Below are 13716 nucleotides of genomic sequence, written 5' to 3'. Positions count from 1 at the left end.
AGGTCAGAGAGGGGAGGAAGGGAAATGGAGGAGAATATTCTCTGAATAGCCAATACAGGCCTTCGTTCTACATTTTGACCTCTCTTTTTGGCTTTTTGCCAGGCTGTCAGCAAAGGCAGCTCCAGCCAATAGCATTGTCACCCATCATCAGCACAGTGTGAAGACAAACGCTCTACCTCCCAGGACCTATTTAGTCACAGATTCACATCCAATCCTATTATTATGTCTTCATAACCCCTATTTTTACACATTCCTTTCAGGGGCATGTTATGACAGACAGTAAAAAATAAACACATTGACAGTTAGTACTGTACTGTACAGAAGCGGCGAGTGGTTAACATATGGTGATGGCTCCTGCTCTGTGCATGGAAAGCAATGAATATAAAATCGTCGTATTTGCCCTCCATTGTGTTGCCCTGACATCTGCTGTGCTGAGAGATTGCTGTACAGCGAGACCTGACAGTGCTGTCACACTGGCTTGCTTCTGTTCTGTCGCTCCCCCCCTCTCTCTTTCCCTCTCTCACTCTGCCCCTAATCACATTCACTGAGCCATAGCTCAGCTGATAACATCCGGGTTTGAATACCTATGTATTGAAATGGCTGTATGCTCAGAGCAAGGCAAACACTCCTCAAACCACTGCTATGGTCACACTGAAATGAGGCGATTCAGGAGGTCTCATAGAATTCATCTTGCATCCACTGGTAGTTGGGAGAGAGTGTAGATGGCTGAGGGAGAGTGTACGTTTCAGCACCTATGGGCGGACAGCTCCCTAGTACATTTATATGGCCTGTATGGCAGGCCAGGATATCTCATGTTACAGATGCGATTAAATGGATAGATGGATAGATAGACTCAAAGAGAGCCACGTTTAATGGCCTTCTCTTAAAAAGTTAACTCTTTGGAGTGGACATACGTCCAAATATATGTATTCTCTCAACTGCTGTTGTATATGCTCAGCTGTATGGTAGACGACAGCCCAAGCCTTTAACAAGATATTTGCTGCCATGCAGTCACAATGTGACCATTCACATTTCAATCCCATCGTTGCCTTTTATAGTCTGAATTCTGCTTGTCTGAGAGGGTGATATCTTGCTTCTCCCAGGACGTTCACATCTCCCACCACCACTTCTTATCTCTGTCTCTGTTGCTTTGTTTTTAACTGACTATGTGCTGTAGAGCTATGGACAAGGAGAAGTGAAGAAAACGTGGTTATCTACTACAGTACAACGCAGCATACAACAGCGAAGGGCTCTGAAGTCACCCAAATTATATTGCAATTGAACAATAACATGAAAAGCGGCTTAGAGAGGTTTTGAAGTTTGAAGTTTATTTTGCAAGCATAGCATAATTTTCATTCTCTCAGCATGCATCTGTCTCCCCTTGCCTCTCCATCACTCATATTGTTTTAGTAGCTCTTTATAGCTCATTATCACAACAGACAATGAGCTCTGTAATTAGCTTAAACAGATTGTGAAGGCGGTGTGAATTTACTTGAAGAGCAGTGTGCAGTACAAGAATGCCATGTACTGTTGAATGATTTGAGAATTCCTGATTGGCTCCTCATTGTACGCCAATTTACAATAGTACAATAATTAGATGCGAGAGAATGGCATTAAACAGGATGGAAGTAGTGGAATTTGAAAGCCTAATGTAAAATAGTTTGTCATGCGGCCAAATATAAATTAGGCTGTTAATACAGACAGGATTTGGGGTGTTTGGGCTGTTTTCCACACGCAGGTTTCAACACTTCTGGAGTAGCCAGCCTGCTGTCAGTGACTATGGCTTGTGGCGCTTGTGTGCACACTGGAGGTGTTCAGTGTGATCGATTAAGTCATTGCTTTAATCGATCACTGCCTCGAGTGAAGTTAGCCACAGCAAAGCAAGAACCTGTTATTGGTTGTTTGTCGTGTTGGTGAGGAAGGAATCGTAATCCTTTATATTCACTTAAAGTTGCTCTGTCCAGATACACCATCAACTAGCTGACTAAAATCGAAGGGTGAAGTGGAAAATGGGAAAAGGGGAATATTGTAATGTTCCCAATAGCTTATTTAATATAAGTCCACTGAGTGTCCACAGAGTGCTGTCTATCTCAGCTGGATAGTTCCTGTTGTTATACTAGAGTTGTTCTGATGTAATGTAACTGTGATGCTGTCCTACAGAATAAATCCTGACATCCAGTCAGGAGCCCTGAACAAGGGACCTGCCAGGCGTGGGAGGAAGTGACACAGTGAGTCATGAGAATGTCCTCAGCCATGTGTCAATTAGGTCAGGGCATGGAGAGTACCGTCATCGCCATTTGTTCCGAGTCTTGCCTGTGTGGTGTGGAGTAACACAAAACATCTGGCAGCTATGACAAGTGGAAAAGCGAAATTTTGAGTAATTGCAAACTGTTGTAGCCATTGAGGCCCGAGAAATTGGCTTGGAATAATACCATTCCTACGATATATAGTTCTTAATTTCGCAATTGTGGTGCCCACTATGGTCAGAAGAGATAGCGCTTTTGGCAGTGTGCTCTACAGAGGCCCCACAAAATGCGAGGTTTGATTCAATGTTGCATTTATTATATATGGCGTTTTTTGATAGGCCTCTGCCACTAATATTGGTCAAATACATTGTCACATCACACAACTAATTTGGAGGAAATTGGTCCATCAAAACACAGAAGAAAATGCTGCATTTATTCATTGCCCCTAATCTGTAGAATACATTACCTCCAGAAATCAGGGAGGCAAGCTCTGTAAACATCTTTAAGCAGTTGAAAACCAATCTCTTCAATTTAACTTTTAATTTGAATCTTATACGGGTAATTTTATTGTACTGAACAATTATGTTTTAGTTATTAATTTATTGCTCGTTTAAACAAAAAAAAGATTCACTGTATTTCCCGGCACTTTGAGCTGCATTCTTACAGTGTGAAAACATGCAGTTCAAGTTTTTGCATTTGTGATGCCCGCATGGATCAAACTGAAATCACTTTTGGTGCTGTTTTGAGTAGAGGCCCCTCAACATGCAATTTTGGAGTTGATTGGATGTTGTCTGTATGCATTTTATGTAAAATAGGCCCTCCCACTAACTTTGGAAGCCAGTTCCAGCTAAACAGTATGAAATACCAAAGGCTTATATGCTATGTTTTTATCATATGAATGTGTCGCAATCTTTGTCAAATTTAGACAAAATCTGTAGGAGTAGCAGCAAAAAGTGTGTTTTGAGTACATATTCAAAAGGTCGTAAACTCTAGTTAATTGGAAATGGGCATGGCCTACAGTATATGGGGAGTTGCATCTGGACCCAAGGAATCCAGTGACCTAAGGAATCCAGGGACATATTGATTCTACAACATATGGTCTAAAAGTTATAGGCCAAAATGTAAAGTGGGCTGTTATAGCACCGCCATGAGGCCGATCTGTGGTATTATTTTTTCCTGCATAACACATCAGACTGTGAACCTCTCTACCAAGTTTGGTAATGTAATCTCTTACTTTTACTAAGAGAAGAATATTTGGATAACACATTTTCAGATAGACATACAATGCAAAATGTAATGCGCTAATACATTTGTCAATAAAAAATAATATAGCTCAAAATACAAGCACACCATTCCGATGAATCCGGTCATATTCCATAGGATTGTTGCCTTTATTCCCAGGTACAGTACATTTCTTCCGTGGTCCGTTTAGCTGTCTCTGTTGACAGTGCCTTCCTGGCACACTGGTAAAGAGACTTTTTGAAACTAAGCCCAAGACTTATAAACATTGCTAACAAGTAATGACATCCACGATTAATGAGTTTGCATGTTTGCCTGTGTTGTATGTGTGATAGGGCTTGTGTGTGTACTTTCACTGACTGTTGGTTCTATTTTCATGTTCATCTATAGGTACACAGAGGAAGAGATTCGACAGAAAGTGAGCACCTTCAGGCAGATGCTGATGGACAAAGAGGGTGTGATCACGAGAGAGGGCTCGCACACACAACAACTGTAAGTTACACATGTTCATGTATGTGTGTGTGTGTGGGTTGGTATATTGGTGGGGTGAAGGGGTGGGGTTGTTAGGTACTGTATTTATAGAAAATTTGAAATTATTATTATTATTATTTGCTCACATCCAGCCGTCTACAGAACATGTCATCGGTACAGACTTGTAGCATGAGTAGTAGATGCAGGGGAATTCCCCATTATCTCCTAATTATCATTAGTATAATACCTATAAGTAGGTAATAATACCTATAAGTAGGTAATGCTTGATATTCAGGTTAAAAGCAGGCTGAAGCTTGATATAAAATTACACATATAAAAAAACAATACAAGTGCTGTGTTATTATATTATAATTGGCTTATACAATCGTAACATCCGGATTTGATTTGCCAAATACGGTCACAAACATAATATCCAGAAACATAATATCCAGATTTAATTAGCCAAATACGGTCACAAACGTAACACCCAAATTTGATCGGCTAAATACGGCCACGAACTTAACCTCCAGATTTGACACACACCTGAGATTTTCACACCTGAGATTCTGCTATAACAAAAAAATCACATATGTCTTTTTGCTTAAACAATTTAATCCTATGCCAGCATAATGTCATCAGGCTATTTCAAGCCATGTTACGTATTAATCAACCAATAACATTTTAATATCAGTTCTAAACATTGCTAAAATATAGCGTAATGAGACACATGCTAGATTGACGTGTATTGTTCCTCAAAAGCCTTGCTCCTTTTCCACTGAGGCAGGGATAGATTGAGTAGGTCAGATCTACCTTGGAAGATCAACCAGTTCCTGCTCTGACTACAGACTCCCTTGCATGTCAAAATGTCTCTGTACCTGCCGTTGAAATGGCTTAAAATGTTATATATATAACATTTATACATTTTTATAATAGATGAAGTAAAGAGATAATTTATTGCACGCACGCACGCACGCAGCTATCATCAGGTTGTAAGTTGACTATTGGGCTCCTGAACCAGTCTGTCAATGTCTCTGTGTGAATGATTGAGGGAGCCAGTGTAGTGGTGGTACAGTAATGCGACCTGTTGTCTCCCAGCTAATGATGGATAATGACTCTGATGCTCCCTGTCACATAGGCTAGACTAATGACTCTCTCTCGCCTTCTTCCCAGCACCTCAGCAAGGACCTGACATTTAACTAGACCGCACTGTAATAACAAATGACAAAAAGGGATAAAGGAAAGGGAGAGAGAGATGTAGGAGGGAGGGGAAGCAAGGGAGAGAGCATTGGGGAAAGACAAAGAGTGCTGTCAAGTATTTACACGTTGAAAGATAGTGTGCAACCGCTCATAGCCCAAAGAAAGAGAAAAATGTACACACAAGGGAGTTGTCTAAGGCAGCAGGTCATCGTTGCTTCTAGGGGATGGTCCATTTGGAGTGGGCTGAGCTTGCCTTATAATACTGACACATTCAGCAAGACCTTGCTAGGGAAAGTAAAGTGCTGTGATAGAGATACTACCACAGACTGGAGAATTAACAATTTCCCACTGCTCTGTGCCACAGAGCAGTGGCAAGTTTTTCCTCGCATGTGTTTGGTATTTTGGGGACTCGCCATGTGCTCATGTGGGAGAAGAGGCGCTGTAGGGGGTGTCATTTGCAAATCACCAGCCCACTGCAATTTTGGTGTCAAACCAGGACAGCACGTTTTTCCCTGCATATGTTTGGTATTTTGGGGACTCGCCATGCGCTCATGTGGAATAAGAGGTGTAGTCGGAGGTGTCATTTGCAAATAACCAGTGCACTACAATTTTGGTGTCAACAAGGACCACATTTTGTGCCGTCTGCCTCCTGCCCAGTGTATCGTGAGCAGTGGTGGAAAGTAACTAAGTACATTTACTTAAGTACTGTACTTAAGTACAATTTTGAGGTATTTGTACTTTACTTGAGTATTTCCAATTTCCAATACTTTTACCTCTACTCCACTACATCTCAGAGGCAAATATTGTACTTTTACTCCACTACAATTATTTGAAAACTTTAGTTACTAGTTACTTTGCAGATATAAATTATTGCATTATGAAACATACATCAACCACTTTAGCCCTATTTTTTCTACAAGCTCACAACGCGTCGCATCGCGACGCGTTGTGAGCTTGTAGATCTGCTATTTTCAAACATTTTAGTACTTTTACTTTTGGTACTTTAAGTATATTTTGATGCCAATACTTTTGGACTGGATTTTGAATTCTGGACATTCACTTGTAACGGAGTATTTTTATATTGCAGTATTGCTACTTTTACTTAAGTAAAACATTTGAGTACTTTTTCCACCACTGATCGTGAGGCACACGCTCACTTTAGCTGGATGATCTCCAAAATCACATGCACTACAACAGGGGTCAAAATTCCGAACTGTGCTACCGAAAAATCTCATATGTTCTGATTCTCAGTCTTATACTTTATGCACCCGAAATTGAATCTGTGCAACCTCAAAATATTATTGCTAGCATTTGGTCGTCAAGTGAACCAAAGTGAGCGCTACTTTTCTCCTACCATCTGGACAACAAACCTGCCTTTTGAAGCTTACAGTTGGCACTCTGGTGCTCTGTAGCGTGGAGATACACTAGTTTAGTTTGCTCATTGGCAGAGTAGAGGCATCACTGAACGCAGTATTACAGTATGCCCTCCATTCTACTACGGGATTGACAGTTTCTGTCAGTCCAGTTTCTACAGAGGCATACTGATTTATGGCAATACTACTACTACTAGTATTTAGGTTATTATATTTACATTGGCAATTAATTTATAACTTAGAAATTCATTTATATTAAACAAATGGGCTGCGAAAATGAACAAATAAACACAGTTGAAGATCTGATTGAAATCAGTAGAGAGGGTCCTTGTAGCTAGAGGCACCAAGAAATAAAGTTAATTTCAAGCCCTGCCTCAAGAGGTTATGCTTGTCTGTTTCACCTTGGTATGAATCTCTCAACCTTGAAAAATACATATTTTAGTTCGTTATTTATGTATTCTAACCCACAACAGTTACATCCAATTAAACTGTTGTGCATCATGATGCATGGAGCATGTTGAAGGTAGGCATATACATCATTGATATAGATCTTTGTCTTCATAAAAGGCTTGCTGTCTGGCAACTAAATAGATTATTATACATGCTGCCAGCCAGGTTCTGTTTTGCTTGTTGCTGGACATCATGGAACAATTGCTTACGTTCAGGTGCAAATTAACTGCTTTTCTTTTCTTGGCTTCTTGTTTGATTTTGTTTTTGACATTACTCATTGGGAATTACTTATCGACTGTTAAAGTTAATTAAACTTAATGACAAGTGGTCATTTGATTTGACCTACAACACACCCACTGACAATATTGAGCCTAAATCCAACCCATTTGCTACTGCACTGTTGGTATTCTACCCTTCTCTGGACCTGAAAATATGCAAAGTCTGTCCCCATGCCCCATCTGCCATGCTTCAAGCTGATTTGTTTCCCCAAAATATGATCCATGTGATCTTGACACATAAAGGTGAGGCAACATACCTGACTACTTGAACCTTGACTGAGAGGCTGCACAGTAAAATCCAGAATGTTAATTTACCGTGCTTATGCACAGCCGTGCCAATAACCACTTGTGTGTTGTTACTTAATTAACACTCCGGATTTGGCTGTGCATGCCCTTTCGTTAAGAGCACTCTTGCAGGGGAGAGAATAGTTCCTTGATCATGACACACACTATGATGACCGCCTGTGTGTCAAACTGCTCAACTGGGGTTCTCAATTTACTCCAGTTTTATTGACAGGGGAGGGCCCACAACTTAATGGTCAAGTCATTAGCAATAAACACCCTGCAGTAAGCATGGCTGGGCCAGCTCATATCTCTGTTCACCAGTGCTCTTGTATTGATTTCTTTCAGAGTAGATGGGAACAGAGAGCGAGAGGATGTGGTGTGTAAGCCTTTTCAGAGCCATCTGAGCTCAGAACACCTTTGCTGTTCGATCAGAGCAGGATCAATGTGGCCCTGGGCTTCTAGAGTTGTTCACTATCTGTTACAGACATTTCCTCATTATGAAAAGGAAATGTTTCCCCTTTGAACACATAAAAATGTACTGCTGCCCTTGATGTAGGTTATATATTACACTGTATAGTAGGCCGGCCTACACATGCCACATGCCAAGGTCTTCCCCCAGGACTGTGAAATTGCTCTGCACAGCTCTGCTATCTGAGCTTAAATTTCCAGCCTGATTAAACAAAGCATCTCTCCTTATACTGGAAAGCATTCAACCCCATCAACTTAGCCAACACCCCCCTCGATCAGAACAATTAAATATAACTCCTAGCAGTCCTATCTGGGCATGGGATATGATGAATGAGTTGTGCTACTTTGTGTGGTGGTCCTGAGGAATACCATGACCATAGTCCATCAGGGGGAGCTGTCCTATTAAAACTGCTTGGCTGCCTCCCCAGGGCCCATTCAGCACAGGGGCACTCATTCATCTGCATAACAGGGATGCTTCCCTAATCACTACTGAGTTTGGGCAGATGTCTCCAATGTACTGAAGCCTACAACTTAAAGGCATTGTAGGGAACATTAAGCCTAAATTTAAAAAATATTTATATATTTTTTTTTGCATTTTTTCCCCTCTATCAGCCACTATATAATGATGCTGGGGTGTTTTCCTGCACTGAAACACAGGCCTCTTTCTGAAAACCCTATTTTCCCTATTGTTGTTGTTGTTGTTATATTTGTCCGGTACGTAAGGAAGTCTATGGAAGTCTATGGAGGCATCACCCCCTGGTGGCCGGGAAACGAACTGCACAAACAATAACAATGAGGGAAAATAGGGTTTTCAGAAAGAGTACTGTGTTTCAAAACACCCCAGCATCATTATATAGTGGCCGATAGAGGGGAAAAAATGCAAAAAAATATATATATAAATATTTTTTAAATTTAGGCTTAATGTTCCCTACAATGCCTTTAAGAGACAGAGACGGGGTGGCAAATGAGTGGATTTTTCCCATATGTATCTGCATTAAGGGCCACTAGATAGTTCCAAATCCTAGAAATTGCATGTGTGATTCAACAGCTCTGTCTTCAGTACACTTCTGGTCATAAGCAAAGGGTACTGTACACGGCACAGAGCTGAAACCAAAGCAGATTTGCATTGTTTTATGTATTTTAAATGCCATCCAGTGCATTTCCATTAAAAGCGAGAAAGAGATTCTCTGTCACGATTCAGCGTGTGTGTATTTCAGTTTTTATTTTTTTGTTCAAGTAATGAAAATGAACGCGCGCGTGCGTGAGAGGAATGTCTGACTTACTGCTGGCAGTGTATTTGGCCACCCTGTTTCAGCCAATTAAAAGCTCTCTATTCCCTGCCTCTTCCTAAAAAACAGAGCCTTCTAATGGCCTCTTAAATTCAATGCCCGCTCCCCCTTGCTTGTCTTCTCTCTCTCTCTCTCTCTCTCTCTCTCTCTCTCTCTCTCTCTCTCTCTCTCTCTCTCTCTCTCTGTCAGCACTTGCGCAGAAAACCGGGTTCAAATCCGGGGTAGAAGAGGAAAGTTACATAGTGCTACTTTAATGCTGACTTTCACAGGTCTCACTCAAACATTGCTAGGGCTCCTTTCAGATGTACTGTACTGTATGTTGTGCATCACAGTCAGATTTGTCATAAAAATCAAACATGGCTTGATATAATAATGATGGCTCCGACTCGATCGGGAGACGACAGATTTGAATCCTAAACCCCTGCTCACTACAAGATAATATGTGCCGTCTGTCCGTGGTTATCTGGATAAATTATGCGCTGTCTTGGCCACAGGACCGGACCTAGCACAATTTGCGCCCTAGACAAGCTTGCTCTTGCTCTCTTAATTTTAATATACATACACATAGCTGCAAAGCTGGCATATCTTTATATTTTGCACATTTCTCCCTTTCTTCTTAACTCTAAGCTGGGCATCTGATGGCATAATAGACCTTTTTTCTTATCCATTTAGATTTTGTGTTGAAATTAAATACTGACATTCAAAGTATGAATTGTGGTTTATTTGGTAGCATTTCGTAGTGTGTGTGACTGTACAACAATGTTGGAGAGGTGCGCTCTATGATGAGATGAGGTTGTCAGCCTACCAACTGCCCTGCCCCCGCTCCCCTCCGCAGCTCATACCTCCAGTCAGGCTCCCAGTCCCATGCAGGCAGCAGACAGGCAGTAGGCTAACAAACACATCACAAGGTTAATTCACCCACACTGTTACTGTATGTGACTTGCAAATGAGATAGAATGCAGATTGTGCAAGTGTCATCATTCAGAATACCCCCCACCTGCTTGGCCAAATTGGGGTAGGCCTATAGGGCTAATCAAGCTTTAAATCGTGTAGTCTGTTCCTGGCTTCAGTGTCATTATTCATGCCTGCTCACTCTCTCTTTTCTGTGGGGCTGCATTCAGAAATGATCAGGATTCTGTGTCTGTCATCATTATTCTAATGCAATCTCTGCATATACTTGCAGCATGCAGAGACACTATGCTCACCATGCTGTGGAAAGGCCAAAGCATAGCATTTTCACATTGTACTATCAGATTGAGCTGTCTGTGTATAAGAGCCCAACCGATATATTGGTTTAGGTGATAAAAAAAAGGCCATTATTTGACCTCAGTATTGACAATTATGCAGCCGATTTGTTTATATATACCGCATATATAGCAGTGTGTTGGGTAGATCAGCTATTAGATTTTTTTAATATGGCTCAAGTGATTAAATAAAATCAAGTTCAGTTTTCTGTATGTCTATTTTATATTTACATGTTCAATGTTCGAGGTGTTCTTTATTATTACGTCTTTTGTGTACAGGTAAATAAGAGTAGAATGTATTTTGGTATTTGGTTCCTCAGTCACTGTAGCAGCATCAATAATAAGACAACTGGCTCAATTTTAATTTTAATATACATACACATAGCTGCAAAGCTGGCATATCTTTATATTTTGCACATTTCTCCCTTTCTTCTTAACTCTAAGCTGGGCATCTGATGGCATAATAGACCTTTTTTCTTATCCATTTAGATTTTGTGTTGAAATTAAATACTGACATTCAAAGTATGAATTGTGGTTTATTTGGTAGCATTTCGTAGTGTGTGTGACTGTACAACAATGTTGGAGAGGTGCGCTCTATGATGAGATGAGGTTGTCAGCCTACCAACTGCCCTGCCCCCGCTCCCCTCCGCAGCTCATACCTCCAGTCAGGCTCCCAGTCCCATGCAGGCAGCAGACAGGCAGTAGGCTAACAAACACATCACAAGGTTAATTCACCCACACTGTTACTGTATGTGACTTGCAAATGAGATAGAATGCAGATTGTGCAAGTGTCATCATTCAGAATACCCCCCACCTGCTTGGCCAAATTGGGGTAGGCCTATAGGGCTAATCAAGCTTTAAATCGTGTTGTCTGTTCCTGGCTTCAGTGTCATTATTCATGCCTGCTCACTCTCTCTTTTCTGTGGGGCTGCATTCAGAAATGATCAGGATTCTGTGTCTGTCATCATTATTCTAATGCAATCTCTGCATATACTTGCAGCATGCAGAGACACTATGCTCACCATGCTGTGGAAAGGCCAAAGCATAGCATTTTCACATTGTACTATCAGATTGAGCTGTCTGTGTATAAGAGCCCAACCGATATATTGGTTTAGGTGATAAAAAAAAGGCCATTATTTGACCTCAGTATTGACAATTATGCAGCCGATTTGTTTATATATACCGCATATATAGCAGTGTGTTGGGTAGATCAGCTATTAGATTTTTTTAATATGGCTCAAGTGATTAAATAAAATCAAGTTCAGTTTTCTGTATGTCTATTTTATATTTACATGTTCAATGTTCGAGGTGTTCTTTATTATTACGTCTTTTGTGTACAGGTAAATAAGAGTAGAATGTATTTTGGTATTTGGTTCCTCAGTCACTGTAGCAGCATCAATAATAAGACAACTGGCTCTCATGGGGGCGGGGGAAGAGTTGTTTATTTTCACCATTGAGGTTTTCAAATCTGGTGTAGGACTGATTCAGCTCATCTGGGAGAGACGAGGAGCCCTTCACAGTTCACACTGCTCGTAGTGCTACGTTTAAAGTCAGTAATGATGTGCAAGCCATTTAGCCTCTACCTCCTTCCCATGTATAATTTTGGCTATATTCAATGTTTTCTTCTAAGGCTGCAAGAACTCTCGATATATTTCTTAGCGATTATTCTATTGATTACTTTTTCTTTTAATCTGATAATCGAGAAGCATGTTTTGTAATATAGAAAATATATATCAACAAATGGATTAACCACATAATACCTATTTTATGCTTAAAACATTCTGAAAATAGCTAATCTACAAGCTCACAACGCGTTGCATCGTTTCTTTTTTACGTTTTGCCTATAATGACATAACTTATTTTATAAAATTATTCATTATTCGTTTTTTTTTATTTAAGATATTTTTGGGGTCTTTTATGACTCGAACCTGCAAGGCTAAGTGCCTGACTGTCAGGCTAAGTGCCCGGACCACTAGGCCAGCGGTCCGGGCCAAATTAATCATTATTTTTAACCATCGATTTAATTGATTAGTTCGATAAACTGTTGCTCACCTATTCTCCACAGTGCATAATGAGGCCTCTTTCTCTCCTCTTCACACCCCTATGCAATGTGTTAGCTATCTGCCTAATGGCTTCTCACATGGTGCTATCAATCCACAGTTTGTCATTACGGTAAAAAATAGGTTTCGTTGGGATTGCTTGATTACATCATCTGTGCAAGTTATAATGACATGAAAAAGTTGTTGTGAACTGGCAAGTTCATTGTATAATAAAAGTTACATGTTCTTTTCATATATTAAAGTTTAACATGACATTTTAAACATACATACATACTGCACAGTGTATATAGATATATATTAATTAATCAATAAATAATCATAATAATAATAATAAATAATAATAATAATAATAATAATAATAATAATAATTAATTCGTTCATTCATTCATTCATTCATTCATTTATTTATTTAAAAACAAACACAAATCCTAAAAACTCTTCTAAAACTAACTGGGAGCCAGTGTAGAAAAGCCAACACAGGAGTGATGTGTTCCTCTACCAGCACTGAGGATATAAAAGTAAAAGAAAAACATATTTTATTAAAATGGGCTAGAACAGTTTAAAAACTCAAAAATTAAAGATCAAATATAGCACATAAACAAAGACAAACCAAAAACATTTGTGACTATGCCTACTAGCAATGGCGGTGTTTGAGTTACACCAATACTGGTGATATACATTTTTGTAATGCTACAGAAAGTGCAACAAGGGTACTAATTAACATAAATACTGTCATTGTGCCCAAATTATGGGTACAATACCTATAATCATTGTTTTTCTCGTTGTTTCTATATATACTGCTCAAAGAAATGTAGGGAACAGTTTGATCCCTTCATTATTTTGAGTTTTCATGAACTGTGTACATACTGTACTGCTAACAAAATCTGCTCAAAAGAATATTCGCAGACTTCACTTTGCTTGTTTGTTTATGTGCTAAAAGCATGATTTGGTAAACATTCTCACTCCCAAATTGTCACATACTGACGCTTGGTCAGGACCCCCTTGGCATCACTGATTCAATTAATTGAGTGGGTAGCGCGTTTTTCAACGTTCAGTCTAGTCCAAGTCACGTGACTGATGATGTAATGCAGGTATGAAAGAGAACAAGGCGATGTT

General features: G+C 39.9%; 1 protein-coding gene across 1 annotated transcript in view; it reads left to right on the top strand.

The window, feature by feature from the left end:
* srrm3 (serine/arginine repetitive matrix 3) overlaps positions 1-13716 on the top strand; it is a gene marked incomplete at its 5' end in the record, with an annotated part of 45115 nt that overhangs the window by 7845 nt on the left and 23554 nt on the right. Inside the window, one exon of the mRNA XM_084073918.1 lies at positions 3876-3977. Coding sequence (XP_083930044.1) covers positions 3876-3977 — 102 coding nt within the window. The remainder of the gene's footprint in view (positions 1-3875; positions 3978-13716) is intronic.

The sequence above is a fragment of the Gymnoscopelus microlampas genome (genome assembly GCF_963454915.1).
Source record: "Gymnoscopelus microlampas genome assembly, chromosome: 12".
Classification (NCBI taxonomy): Eukaryota; Metazoa; Chordata; class Actinopteri; order Myctophiformes; family Myctophidae; genus Gymnoscopelus; species Gymnoscopelus microlampas.
This window is presented reverse-complemented; position numbering and strand designations above follow the sequence as displayed.